Here is a 13752-nt window from a genome sequence, read left to right as displayed (position 1 = left end):
TTACGACGAATGTAAATATGTCGTGGAATGTTAGTATACCATTCGATTATTGTTGAATTGCTATCTTTTCCATTTGTAACACCCTATACACATACGCAGTTAATTATGTATTCGCCTTACGATTGATTATCAGGGCAAGAAATACCTGCATACCTAATTACATTTTGTTTACGACACGATTTGCGATACTGTACAAAAAATACCATATACACACATGGTTGCTTGGCAAGGACATACTCGTATAAAATAAGTATACGTTCTAAGACGTGCTGCCTTTGCACAGGCCGTTAATTATTGAGTTGATGACAGAAGAAATTTATTAGGAAGGAAAGAAGCGCGAATTATGACTTTATTTTGCCTATCTGTACATTCAAACTTACGCAAACACATTAAGTGTACATTAATGTGTAAGTGCACAAAGACATGGGTAAAACATGTTTTTATATGAAAGTAACTCTATAATGTGACTGGGTATTTAAATAACGAACGTCAAGAATTCATGACGAAATAAGGCAGGTAGAGGTAGATAGTGATTAGGTATGTAGGTAAATTGCAGTTCCTAATATAAAAGATAAAACACTTACCTATGTTACGTAGGTATGAATATTTAGAAATATAAATGTGACAATTTCAAGGTTTTGGTGGGATCCAAAATACAATAGGTACCTACCTCAAAATTATTTGAAAACATCAAAATGTTAACAGCGATGACGGGAGGTTCTTCGTTCCGCTGACGAATTGTTATTTGTAACAGAACGTTGACGACTTGTTGACGACACATATTTGTAGTAAATCGGTCGTTCACCTTCTAAAATCGAGGGAACTGGATATTATACGACGACCAGGACTAGTATTTATAATCAGAATTATTAAAGCATTTTTAGTAATGTATACATAAATAAATAATCGTAACTACTTCAGAATTTCGCATCAATTACAAAAAATTAAAAACGTAGATAAATTGCTTCGCTTTATTGTTTTTGACTCTAAGCCCTTATTTAAAGTTTTATTCACAAGTTTGAATCCCGGTAACCCAGGCGATCGATTTTGATCGTTATACTCACGCAAGATTTATTTTACTGATTTATGTATCAGCTGTATTATGTAGGTAGGTATCTACTCGGGTGGCGGATTTCGTGATGAACACATGCGTGTCATAAAGAAGAGCATACCTACCTAGTCGCTTTTTAAAACATGATTCTTAAAACACTGAAAACCTACTTACTAGAATTATTTAATGGTTTCTTATCCATTATGATGCGACACGTGGACATCATTAGATAAAAAAATTATATTAGTACAAGTATATTTTACAAAGGTATGTATGTTTCCATTCACTGCGCCACACGAGTGAGGGCGTGGGGGCGACATACAGGTTGATCACTTCACTCAATTTCAGTTCGACAACAGCTGTTTCGGCTAAAGCGCGTTTCGGAACGGTGCGCCCGACATATTGAACCAAGCGTAAAAAGAAACGTCATAATCAAACGACAGTTTTGGCGGTCCACTAGTTTTAATGTCGTAAAAATCAAATAAGAATGAATTTTCATCAAAGATAAGTGATAAGTGCGAGTTATTGTGAAAAATTTTGTGGTCTGTGACTCGAAGTAGAGAAACGACTCTGGATTGCAACTGTTGAAGACGCAAATAATTGTTTGTTTGGTAACCTACTTGTGGATTGGCTGTCAAAACGTAGTCAACTTAATTTTCTGTGTTTGAAAATGTTTAAAGACTCTGTTATGTCGATAAGGTGAATAGTTAGGGACGAGGGGAATAAATTGGATGTGACCTCGGATAGTTTCAGACGTGTCTATAACGGCATGACCTCATAAATGAAGGAGTCATATCCTGATGACATTATGCTGTGCTTTGTTCAAGGGTTCGGAGATAGAGAACGTAATAATAGTAAAACACGTGACTTGGAAAGGTCTGAACCAAATGGCACAAGGCTGTCTAAGCGGAGAGAGCAAAGCAAGTTAACAGTTCATATTGAGAATCTGGAATCGGATGCAGCAGCAGAGTTAAGTAGTAAAGATACCACTCCTGATGTTAATGGAGAAACTGTGGAGATTCGACCTAGAAAGTCTCTGTCAATAGTCGGGCGGTCGTTAAGGCTTTCATCTGCGGATCGTTTTCTGAATTGTTTGCCTGAAGTGAAGAGGAGCTTTAGTGACCGGTTTTCAGTTGCCAATGATGCCAATGGGAAGAGGACATCGAAAGGACTCTTGACCATTAGGAAAACCTGGTAATAAATTGTTTTATATGATTATATATTATTCTTTCTACTCATATTGTATACTAAATGGTTAAAAGAGCATCTTTTCATTTACTGGTTATCAGTAAAAATCGAAGTTTTGAAGGTCACTCCACATTGCCCTAGCCATGTACAATAAATACTGACCTATGAAATTCTCAGGTGATAAAATACAGATCAAGCTCATCCAGTCACTAGACCGTTGGTTATCCCAAAAGATGGTCACAGGTTAACATGTTATAATTGAGGAGCATCAGAACAAAAACTGTTAAGTTACATTTTGGCTTTTTCTTTTTTTAACTCCTCACCTTGAGACATAATTGCATCCTTATCCTTCAAAACTGAAACACTGTAATGCTCTTGGCGGCAGAAATGGCTAAGGTGGGCAGAACTTCTGACTTACAGATTTTTTTCTGATCTAACATAATATTGTAATAAATACTGTTATGCAATATTTTTACATCTCTGCTAACAATACAATTAAAGTACTGCAGTACAATTCCATATATTGTCTCACTGTTATATGTATTAGTATTCTTTTCCAAATAATTGGACATTGTTTGTTAGATGATAATGATGCAATTTTAATGAAACTTTAACATAAGTATTTATAGTGCTGGTGTAGCATGATCAACATCAAATTGATCTGCAGGGCTAAAAATGCCGTATTGGCAGAATCATATTATGATTAATTGGCAATTCATATAACAATGACATAACAATTCAACTCTTTGACAGCGTTTTATGGAGGTCTCCATACAAAACTGTCAAATGTGATGAACTGCGTTTTTTGTTTTGTTTGAAAATTCATAATATGAATTGTCAATAATTAAACATATTATGATTAAGTCAGTGCCTTTTTAGGCCCCCTGAGCACTTATTGAAAGTATTTGTAACTTATGTCAAGTAGCATCAAAGGACTATCGATTCAATTCATAGAAAAGCAATTGAAACGGAAATGTCCAATTGATTGCAATGTAAAAGTTAAATAAAAATTCTAAAACACCACAATACAAAACAGTGTACCTTAAAAAGTCAATAAAGTTTGTAACTAACAACTTGTCTAGACCAGTTTAATGAGCCCAAACATGATAGTTCTTATGTAAGTAGATGAGCAGTTGGGTAGAATGTAGACTGTCCTGGTTGCAGTGTCGTATCAACGTTACCCTATTATTGTAGTGTCATTAGATTTCCAAATCCCAAGTTTATTAGATTAATGGAAGTAAATATAAATATTCATGACTAAAGTCCCTGCGGCTACGGCCAACTTTCAGGATTGTAGAGGCATTCTAAGAGGAAACCCCTACTCTGAGTGGAAAAAAGCTGACAATCTTTAAATAGCTGACCAGGTGTTATACAACAGTTTACAACAATACCATTTAAATTAGCCTTCAAATAAATAAAAAAAAAACACTGACATTAGTCCCTTGGGAGCTACAATGCCACAGATAGTAGCATTGTAATATGTAGATAAGTATTTATTCGCATATTTTTTGCATTGGGGGTCAAGAATGGGGATTAAAATTTTTGTGCAAATACAAGTAAAAAGGCTGAGATTAAATGGTATGCATAGATATAACATATCAGTAGTGCTCTCCAGTGGAACACCCTTTTGAACATGCCTCATTCCTGGGAACATGCATGTATAGCGTTTGCACATATTTCAGACAGATAATAAATATTAAAAAAAAACCATTTGTCAGCAGGTGATAATACGAGTTACTATTACTTACCTTAATGAAATATTAACAACAATGACATAAGACATTGAACCACTCTTGTTTCCTGTCGCTGGTAGGCCGTGTCAGTGCCAGGGTCAGCCTGGTTCCAATGTTATTGTAATGACAAGAATAAAATGATGCCTACTTACTCATAGAAAATTGTTCAAAGTATGTTGAGTTTATAGGGGTATAGTGTAAGGCGGGCATTTTTTTTTAGTAGACTATGATTAAACTGGCCAGTTTGTTGACGTTTAAACATTTAATGATACTTTTTAAAAGGCATAAAAAAGAAATTTGACAAAGACTTTTGCGAAAGTTGACTAACAAAGTGAAATTGAAAGTTATGTGTTTTTAAATTTACATAAGCATGATCAATCATTATTGTCTCTACACAACTAAAGGTAGTGAATCTATTTACCAAATCACTCAAAAAGATAACATCGATGCTTCAGAATCACGCAGGTGTTTTCAATGGCCGGGAACACCTGCAACATCTTGTGATAATTTTATGTAAGTGTTTCAATATTATCTTAAATTTTATCAGTAGTGGAATTTTGTTCTTTGTGATTTATCCTGTACTTAAAAAAAAAGATAAAAGCCTATAGCACTGCTATTACAATAGTGCTATTACAATTTCACATATTTTGAGTTACTCAAAATATGTGAAATTTATTATTATATCATTATTGAATGTATAATTTGATTCTCTACACGTCAAAAAAACCGTTGGTGGAATATTGTAAGAAACAATCAAAAGATATCTACTTAACTCAAAACGAGACTCACTTTATGTGAGGTAGTTCTGGTCAAAATAATCCTTATTCAAAAATATGAAATTCTCTATTTTCTTTTTAAATATATTTGGGACATTGTTTAAGTTTCTATAATTAACTATAACATAAACATACATTTTAATGATTTTTGCGGGAAGTGAGTAATTGGTTTTTCGTCGATTCTGAGAAAGTCCACTTTTTGAGTTAATACACTGCCAGCGTAGATTGTTTTGATTAAGTGATTATATATTTATGATTGGAGTATATTAAATTACCAAAAGAATAAATAAGTTTTTAATTTTGTGATTATGTAGATGTAAAACTTTATTTGCAATTATTAGAAAATCGCCAAGACCTTAATTGCAAATATTATCGTTATAATTAGAAATGAAAAGGTTTGTTTGTGTACGTGACGTAAAAATTTATTACGTTATTTGCATAAATACTGGCTACATTTGTAATAGAAAACGTAAACTTTTATTATAGAAATGAATGGTTCCAATTTCGACCAGTCAAAAACACACTTTTGGATCCTAATTCCGTAAGCCATGTGTTCGGAGGTCAGCTGAGCGATTACTTATAATGAAGTTAGGTATTTTGTTTGTGTTATCTACATACATCTCTGTTAAAAGAATTCTTGCGCAGACGCCGTGTCGCAACGTTTGTATGATAGATTCTTTCCATACGCTGTGACCTAGTTTGTGTACGAAAATAGCCGGGCTCATGTTTGTAAGGCGAAAATTGACGAAACTAGATTTTCATATACAATTCTCACTTGTAGTTTTAAGTATAACTTCTTTCTTATAGTATCGTTTCCATATGTTTATGCACGGAAATTGTGTACAATTAATAATACATGTTGAGGTAAGAAAGGTACCTTACGTAAACTAATATATATCATGAATAATGTTATCAGACCCGCAATTAACGTAATTTTACATTGCCATTGTTTAAGCTATTATTTAAAATAATTGACTGTATTAATTTTTTAAACGATTATAATGAATAAGACTGCAATAAAATTCTCTATAAACACATTTAAGTTTAGTAGATAGGCTTTCGCTTAATTTACATTATACTTATTTCGGTCGACTTCTTAATCATTGAAATTTTTTGGTTGAAATTTTTAAGCTGATTATAAGAAATGAACTTGAGTATTGATACGAACTAGCTCTGAGCATGAACAATGTCACAGGATACCCATATTTTTCTGGTAAAAAACCGCAACGTATACAGGAGATGAATGTTATGATGTCATAATAGTTTGAATGACCGGAACGACTTAATTCTATGTGTGTGGGCTACCATGATAATTCATTGTCGTTATGATCAACTTCGATGAGATAAATGCGTACATACTCTCACATAAGATATAGACGTATTTAAAGAATGAGTCAAGTTCAATTTCCTAAGAAGTCAATTAGAGCCATCACAATAATGGGTCCTGCCTTCCATTTAATGTACAAAAAAACATGACTAATCCTCAAATTAGACTAGCCTTTCCACTACCCACTACATGTATAGTCGGGTCATCAGGTCGGGTGACCATGGAACCTGTAAAGAGCCCGAAACTTTGGTTTGTTTGGATAAACAAATAACCTCGATTTATATAATCCAAAATAAGTAGTTTAATTTCCTTTGTAAAATATCCTAACTTACAAATGTCAACTGTTAACTGTGGTTTTTTTTTGATGGCCTCATCGTCATTGCCTCTTTTGGTATAGCCTCGTCTAAATTCGTAAACCTCATACCTCCATTAATGTGAACTTTTGAGTAGGCACAAAAAAATAGGATTACCTACTTGAAATTATTATGTGACCATCGATGATTATACCTTTATTTTTAAAACTAAAAAAGGATCTTGAAATTATATTTTAAACTTTAATTGCCCGATATTGTTCAAAAAAACGTAGTTACGAGGTTTACTAACTTAGCCGACTATATATTATAACACAAAAAAATCTCTTAGTGTAAAATCAGGATTTACCTTTTGCTATTGACTTTGATTGGAACAATTGACTACCATTTTATAAGGAAATGTGTTACGTCCTGCATTTGATGAGATTGGGCAAAACTGGGTGTTGTGATTTTAAGGACGTCTAAACATCAGTGTTATCTGTGTTATGCACTAGGTTTTATGGATGATTTATGAACCTCGTATGTGATTTGAATGTATATTTTCAGGTATAAAAAGTGTGCTGTAAAATATCTCAAGCACATAGCTGCTTTTCAAAAATTGAAGCTTGAACCAATTTAGATCATTTTTATCTTAATTAGATCATTTTTTATCTTATTACATAGATGGACTCGGAATGAGCTAAATTTTATTGTGTCCCCGACTTTTTTATTGTTCACGTGAGCACTTGAGCCTGTATAAAATACATCTGCTTGAATTTTGGATATTTTGCAGTTGTTTTTAAACCATCTTCCTGATGATTTAGGTGATTTCGAAACAGGCAATTTTATTCTAGCAAGCCATCGATATGTTGTTTGTAGTTTGAATTATACCTCTCTTGGATGCTACTTTAATAAATATTTAAACAAATTTAGCATTAACAAAAGTGAGTTAAAATTAAACATGTAAAAATACGTAGACGACCTTTTCACTCCAAGGCGACGATACATAATGAAATTATAATAATAGTGTAAACCGATGACCTTGTTTTGGGTACGGCTATAATTCTCATGATCACACGGCTGAAATACGGACGTCATCTGTATTTGACACTATTGATTTCGCTGTACAAAATTTGGAGAATTGTGGTTGACTCAAAAGGACTACAAAACGAAGGGCCGCTGGTACAATGATCTTATTGTGTATTTTCTGTATGCAACAACTCTTCTGTTAATATTTAGGAAGTTTTTTTTTAATTAACTTTAAAACGAATTTTTCATTTTGCTTTCTGGTCCGGATTTTCAGGACAATGCCCCGGGAATAAATATTATTACTCTGTGCGTCATAGTAAAGGGAATATTAATTTGATACCGAGTATTTGGTGCAATTATTTGGCACATCATGGTCGCGTGTTTTGTTCTATGCAAGTCATAATATTATTCTTTTGAATTTATCAGGGACATAAACAGACGATTGTTTTCCAGGTGTTTAATAAATACGGTTTATAAATTATAGTACATACCTATTTGCAAATGATAACGAAACAAAAACAAATATTGCTTAACATTCTTATCTTTTATCGACTTTTGGCTACAAATAGACTGCGTACTAGCTCAATTTTATTAACTCCCAACAAATAATAAAAGAAATATTTCGTCGGGGACAGTGCAAATCCATTGGAAAAGCGCGTAATTGCAGTAAAACACATTTTACAGGAGAGGGATTTAAAGTTATTACATTGTGTTTGTAATGGTTACGACTTACATTTTTCCACAGAAAAGTTACTAAAATCAGGGATAGATGGCACGTTTACGTTTCACAAAAAAACAATTTGTACCCGAGTTATCCATAAATTCCATCCTCTAAGCAGTTACCAGTGTAATAGTCTGTGGTATGTTATTAATTAACTCAGTTTTTTGTTATGGCTTAACTTCATGCCTTTTGACTTGATTTGACTTTTGACCATGCCAGTATACAAAATAATTTCCTCTGAACTTTCCTCACGAAACAAACCACGGCACCATTCAGCTTCTATTAACTCTAATTAAGGCTTCTGTAGTTTACTTTAATATGATAATATTTAGAGCACATAGGACGGGAGACGCTATTAGCGTCATTTCTCGAACAAAACTTTCTGCCACTTTTTGAGAGGCGGGTGGGTAGTACTACAAGCAAACACTCAAATGCAAAATTGATTTTTGTCACTATGGTCTTACACAAACAAAAGGTTACAAACACTAGCTAATTTTTACAAATACACAGATAAAACACATTCATGTCATGTCCGTACACGGAATAGACCTATAAAAATAAATCGATTCTCATGAATATACTAGATGGTAAGTTATCGACGTGACTGTGTCGATATGTGTTATGTACTGCTTAATCATCTATATGAATAATGTAATTGCACCTTTGGCTAGACTGGATGTAGAGGATTTCTTTTTGCAATTTTGTGAGTAGTGTAACAGGGTATTGTTTTACTTGTATTTGCCAGAGCAGATTGCCCATTGACTTACCACTAAGTGAATGACAATAAATACATTCCAAATTATAATCCAAAAACCGCGAAAAAATATCCGGAGTGTTTCCCGTTTTCGCGGTCAGCGTTAGAGCCAATGACAAGCATGGCCGGAGTTAACCTATACATGACATGACATGTATAGAAATACAAAAAAAAAACTAAAACATTTAATTTAAATTGTAAAGTCATTGCAGTATTGCTTAATTTTATTTTCTACAATTTAAAGGCCCAAAAATTTTCCATATTCAGCTTCTACTGGAAATAACAAAATGCACCATATTTAGCTTCTAGTGGAAACTACTTGAACATAAGAGAGTTGGAGTAATCTTAATGTCAATATTAATTAATTTTATAGCATTATGTTGAATTTTATACGAATTCGCTTCAAGTAATAAGAGTTGTGCAGATATATAGGTACATACAAATATTGTAAATGTGACAATAGCCGTGTCTCTTTGTGGGTAGTTGTAACATGCTGGAAGAAACGTATCGACATTTTGAATTTCTAGATTCCAACTAGACGTAAACTCAATGTTTCATAATCTCGAAAACCGATTTATAACAAAACCGTTATGCTTTCAGGGGATTTTGGTTGCTTATTACAAAGAAAAGATTAAGTTAGTATGTTTTGTAATATTCCTAAAATAACCTAAAAAAGTACATTTCGGATTACAAAAATTCGAGCAGACATTACTTCGGGCAAGTGTATTTTCGGACTTCTGATTGATAACTCCAAACAGTAAAACGAATACAACAATATTTTGTTAGTTATTCAGGAACTGCACCTCTATATTTTTTCTGTTTATGACAAATATGTGAAAATATAATAGAGTTGCAGGCCCTGAACTAGTGTTGCCCAAAGCAAGACCAAGACCAGACTAACCCCAATCTTGGTCTTGGTCTTGCGTCGATAAACCTGGTATTGGTCTTGGTCTTGGTATTGCACACTCAGTCTTGATCTTGGTCTCGGTCTTGCTGCAAGTCTCGCAAGTCTTGCAATTACCTATTGTTACTTATAACTCGTAAAAATGAAAATATACGGGTGCAGGTATCGTAATCCGCAGGTTTATCTACAATGAGGGTCTGGGGTAAAAATAGCTGTATTTTTTTATTATTTATGCTGCATAAAAACGAGTCTTTTGCTTCATTAATTATTTATTTGAATGAAAATTATATTATTTCGTTCGACCAACTATTTATACAAAGTAACCATCTGGCTCTCACTCTACACTTACTTCACCTATCCTATTTCTCTTCCTAAGTCACTTAACCTATTTCTATGTTTTCTAATAACTAAAGAGGCTTTAGAGAATAATCTCTCAGCAGGCACTGAAGTTGCCGGTATTGAAAGAAAATCCCGGGCCATCTTGGATATAATCGGATACTCCGATTCATGCGTCCTCCACCACTGTAGGATGTCTTTCGAACTTGCGGCCCTCGGTTTATTTAGATATCCTCGAACTCATTGTTACTGAAGCGTTGAATACCAGATCCAGATGATGTAGAGGGGCATGCATACAATTTATTAAAATCGATTACGTCTTCGTCTTCATCATATTCACATACTTCATTGTCATGTCTTGTTAATCCTGGAGATCCAGGCACTGCGTGTAGGTTTTTATATTCCTTGTAAAGTTCTTCAAATTTACGCAGGCTTTAGATATTAGTTGTTGTCCCCATAGTGTCATGTCGATAGTCTGAGATTTGTGCCTTGGATCTAAAATTAAGGTGGTACAGTAAATCCAGTTGGTCATCCTATAATGCTTAAGCATTTTATTTTGGGCGGCTTGGAAACCCAAAATGAGCCTCTCATCTACTTCGGTTCGATTAGATTTGTCGTCGAATTGTTTTATCATAGCTTCAATTTTATCAAGCAGAAGATTGAACGACACAATCACTAGCGGTAATGTTACATATTTTTCTCCACCAAGTTTCGTTGTTAGAAGTTTAAAGTTTATCAAAAACTTATATATTTTTTCGAATATTTTCCAATCAATTTCTGATATTACAAAATTACTCAAATCAGACACAGAAGTGCATAATATGTTAATGCCAGGTTTTAGTTTTAAACATAATCCAATCATATCATGTGTGGTCATTCCATCTTGTTGGACAGTCCAGTATGAGACTCAGATTTGTTGGCACACCAGCTGTTTCACAAGCCGACCGGAACTTCCTTTTCAACATTTCACTTCTTTTTATTTTACTACAAATACTGCGTAATTTTGTAATAGTCGTACTTGAGTCAGAAATATTTGGCACATATTCTTCAACTTGCTCTTCTTCGTCTTCACACTGCTGTTCTTGTTCTTGACTGTCAGTTTCAATATTTAACGCTAAGTTATTCAATAAATCTTGTACGCCCAGGTTCAAGATGTGAGCAATGCATCGAAAATGTTGATTATCCGAATCAAAATGTGGCAGTAGTTTTCCAAGTTCATACATGAATTTGGTATTTGCAGTTGCGTTGTCGACTGTGATACCCTGAATTTTATCAGCTAAGGTATATTCCAATAGACATTTGTGGAAAATCCTTGCAATATCCATCCCTGTATGTCCACCACTCGATGGAATAAAATCCAGGACTAGAGATCGATACTTCCATTCATTATCTATATAATGAATAGTGACCCCATAGTAACTTCTACCAGCAATTGACGTCCATCCATCAATAGTGAATGACATTTTACATGAGTATTTTTGTAGTCTACTCTTAACACGCGTATGCAGTACTTCAAACCGCTCTTGAACCATCCTTCGAACTGTCGATCTCTTAGGAAATACCAAATTTTACCATATTATTTGAAAATATTTTTGTGTATCTTCGTCATCGAAAAACGAGAAGGGAAGATATTTCTTGGCAATCCAGTCAACTGTAACTGTCATAAAATTACTATGGCTTTCAGATACTGACTGAAACAAGATAACAAAACGTGTTAATACTTAATATAACATTTTACAAACACTACCTACTTACGAACCTACTAATTACATTGGATTTTTAACTATATTAAACAAACAAAAAATTGCCTTGACCGGTAATCAAACCCAAAACTTCAATAGGCAAAAAACATGTTGAGGTGACTGCCGAACTTTTCAAAACTTTTCTACCAATCTTATTATTTGCCCTACTAACTTAACTTAATAAATAAGTACGTACCTGAATTTTGGTGACAAGATTATTTTTACAAGTTTCTATTTAAAAAATATTGCCGCCAAATACACAAACAAAAAACAAGACGGATTAGTACCTATAAAAATAATTTAAATTCTAATTTAACACACAACATATCTCGCTTTTTAAAATTGTACCTTAGTAAGTGCATTTCGCAAAAATAATAAATTGGTTAGAAACTAGAGAAAGCTATTTTCTTACTAAAAGTTGGATATTTACTGAGTTTTAATTTCCTCAAACTTTGTAGGTATAGCCTAGAGAAATCGTTTTAAGAATTCCAATCTAATCGGTTTGTTTACTTCTCATGAAAAAACGATTGACACTAACTATAAGTATGTAAATTAAATTATAAAAAATATTAAGGAGGTGTTACGTTAAATATTATCTTACCTGTTCACTTCTTCCAGTGGTATTAAAAAAACTTGAAATATCTCTAATTGTTGTCGGTTTTCTTATAGGTATAAGTTTTTGCGATTCCTTTTCGTGACAAGACAGTAGATGCTTCCTTAAACCCGAAGTGTTTCTGTTTTTCATTTTTATTTCAACTTTTTTCTTTTTAGAAATTGGGCACAACTTGCAGAGAGCCATTTCAGATTCAGGAATTATTTCGAAATACTCATCAAATTTGCTTTTAGAGCACCTAGATGCAACACAACTCTCACTACTCTGACTAGAATCTTCGTCGCTCATGTCAAAAATAATTACTGGTCCGACTCGTAACGAAGCTTAATTGCAAATAAACAAATTTCATATAAAATTTCCTATTTATAGGCACATGCCGAAAAATTGGTAAAGAAAAGTTCGGCACCTTTGATAAAAATAATGATTCATTTGAAGATTAAAAACAGAAGAGATTTTTTTTGAAAGTTGTAGTACCTACGTAACAATTCAAGGCACTTTACCAAAATGTACATAAATCATTACGTGTACTGTATACCTCTTTTGATTGAAAATATACACAAGTACAGTAAACAGTAGGTAGTAAACCTTTTACATGGAATTCTGTAGAAATTGGTATTCAATCAATGAAATAATTTGTTTATGTACAAAAGTTATTAAATAAAGTAAGTAGGTAGTAGTAATAGCGCATATAACACGTAGTTTTGTTTTGTGCTATGAACTGTATACTTAATATTTATACAGTCCAATATAAGAGCACTATAATAATATTTATGATTGTTACAACTACAGTAAATTATAATAATATAACCCATCGATCATTCGCGATGACCAAACCAAGATGTTTGACTACAATCCGAGCGCCTCTGAATTAATTTTACTCTTTGGAATTTCGGCGTCTTTTTACAAAAACGCGGTCGCTTTGAGCGATGTCAAAGGTACCGCGCGCGACTCGTGCCGTACCGTCTTATAAACGCGGCGCCGGTGTCTTTGTCCCAAATTAACAAATATTTAGCGCTCTTTCGCATAAAAGAGATAAAGCATCATATTGACTGCAAACACTGTTTACTATATGTACTCGATTACAGTTTCAATTTTACGACAATATTGGTAGGTTATAATTTTAGGCATACCTACAATTCGTAAGGACATAACACTCGTTTGACGTAATTGAGAGACCGCAAGACTCTCGCAGACTCGGTCTTGTTCTTGCACAAATCTTGCAGGGTCACTCTTGGTCTTGGTCTTGCTTCAATTAAGTGGTCTTGGTCTCGGTCTCAGTCTTGCAAAA

The 13752-nt window shown here is 33.6% G+C and overlaps 1 protein-coding gene across 4 annotated transcripts in view; it reads left to right on the top strand.

Moving 5' to 3' along the window:
• LOC113234673 (GRAM domain-containing protein 2A-like) overlaps nucleotides 1-13752 on the top strand; it is a 90204-nt gene that overhangs the window by 14680 nt on the left and 61772 nt on the right. For 2 of the 4 annotated variants that reach the window (XM_026470101.1, XM_026470100.1), the window contains exon 1: nucleotides 1448-2245. The exons of the other annotated variants lie outside the window; for them this stretch is intronic. In XM_026470101.1, the coding sequence (XP_026325886.1) occupies nucleotides 1833-2245 (413 nt within the window). In that variant the 5' untranslated portion in view covers nucleotides 1448-1832. Of the gene's footprint in view, nucleotides 1-1447; nucleotides 2246-13752 lie in introns of those variants that run through there. 4 annotated transcript variants of the gene reach the window in all.

This window comes from Hyposmocoma kahamanoa, unplaced genomic scaffold (genome assembly GCF_003589595.1).
Source record: "Hyposmocoma kahamanoa isolate Upper Pololo Valley unplaced genomic scaffold, ASM358959v1 86, whole genome shotgun sequence".
NCBI classification, from domain to species: domain Eukaryota; kingdom Metazoa; phylum Arthropoda; class Insecta; order Lepidoptera; family Cosmopterigidae; genus Hyposmocoma; species Hyposmocoma kahamanoa.
Note: the sequence above shows the minus strand (reverse complement) of the source record. Positions and strands in the feature narration are given on the sequence as shown.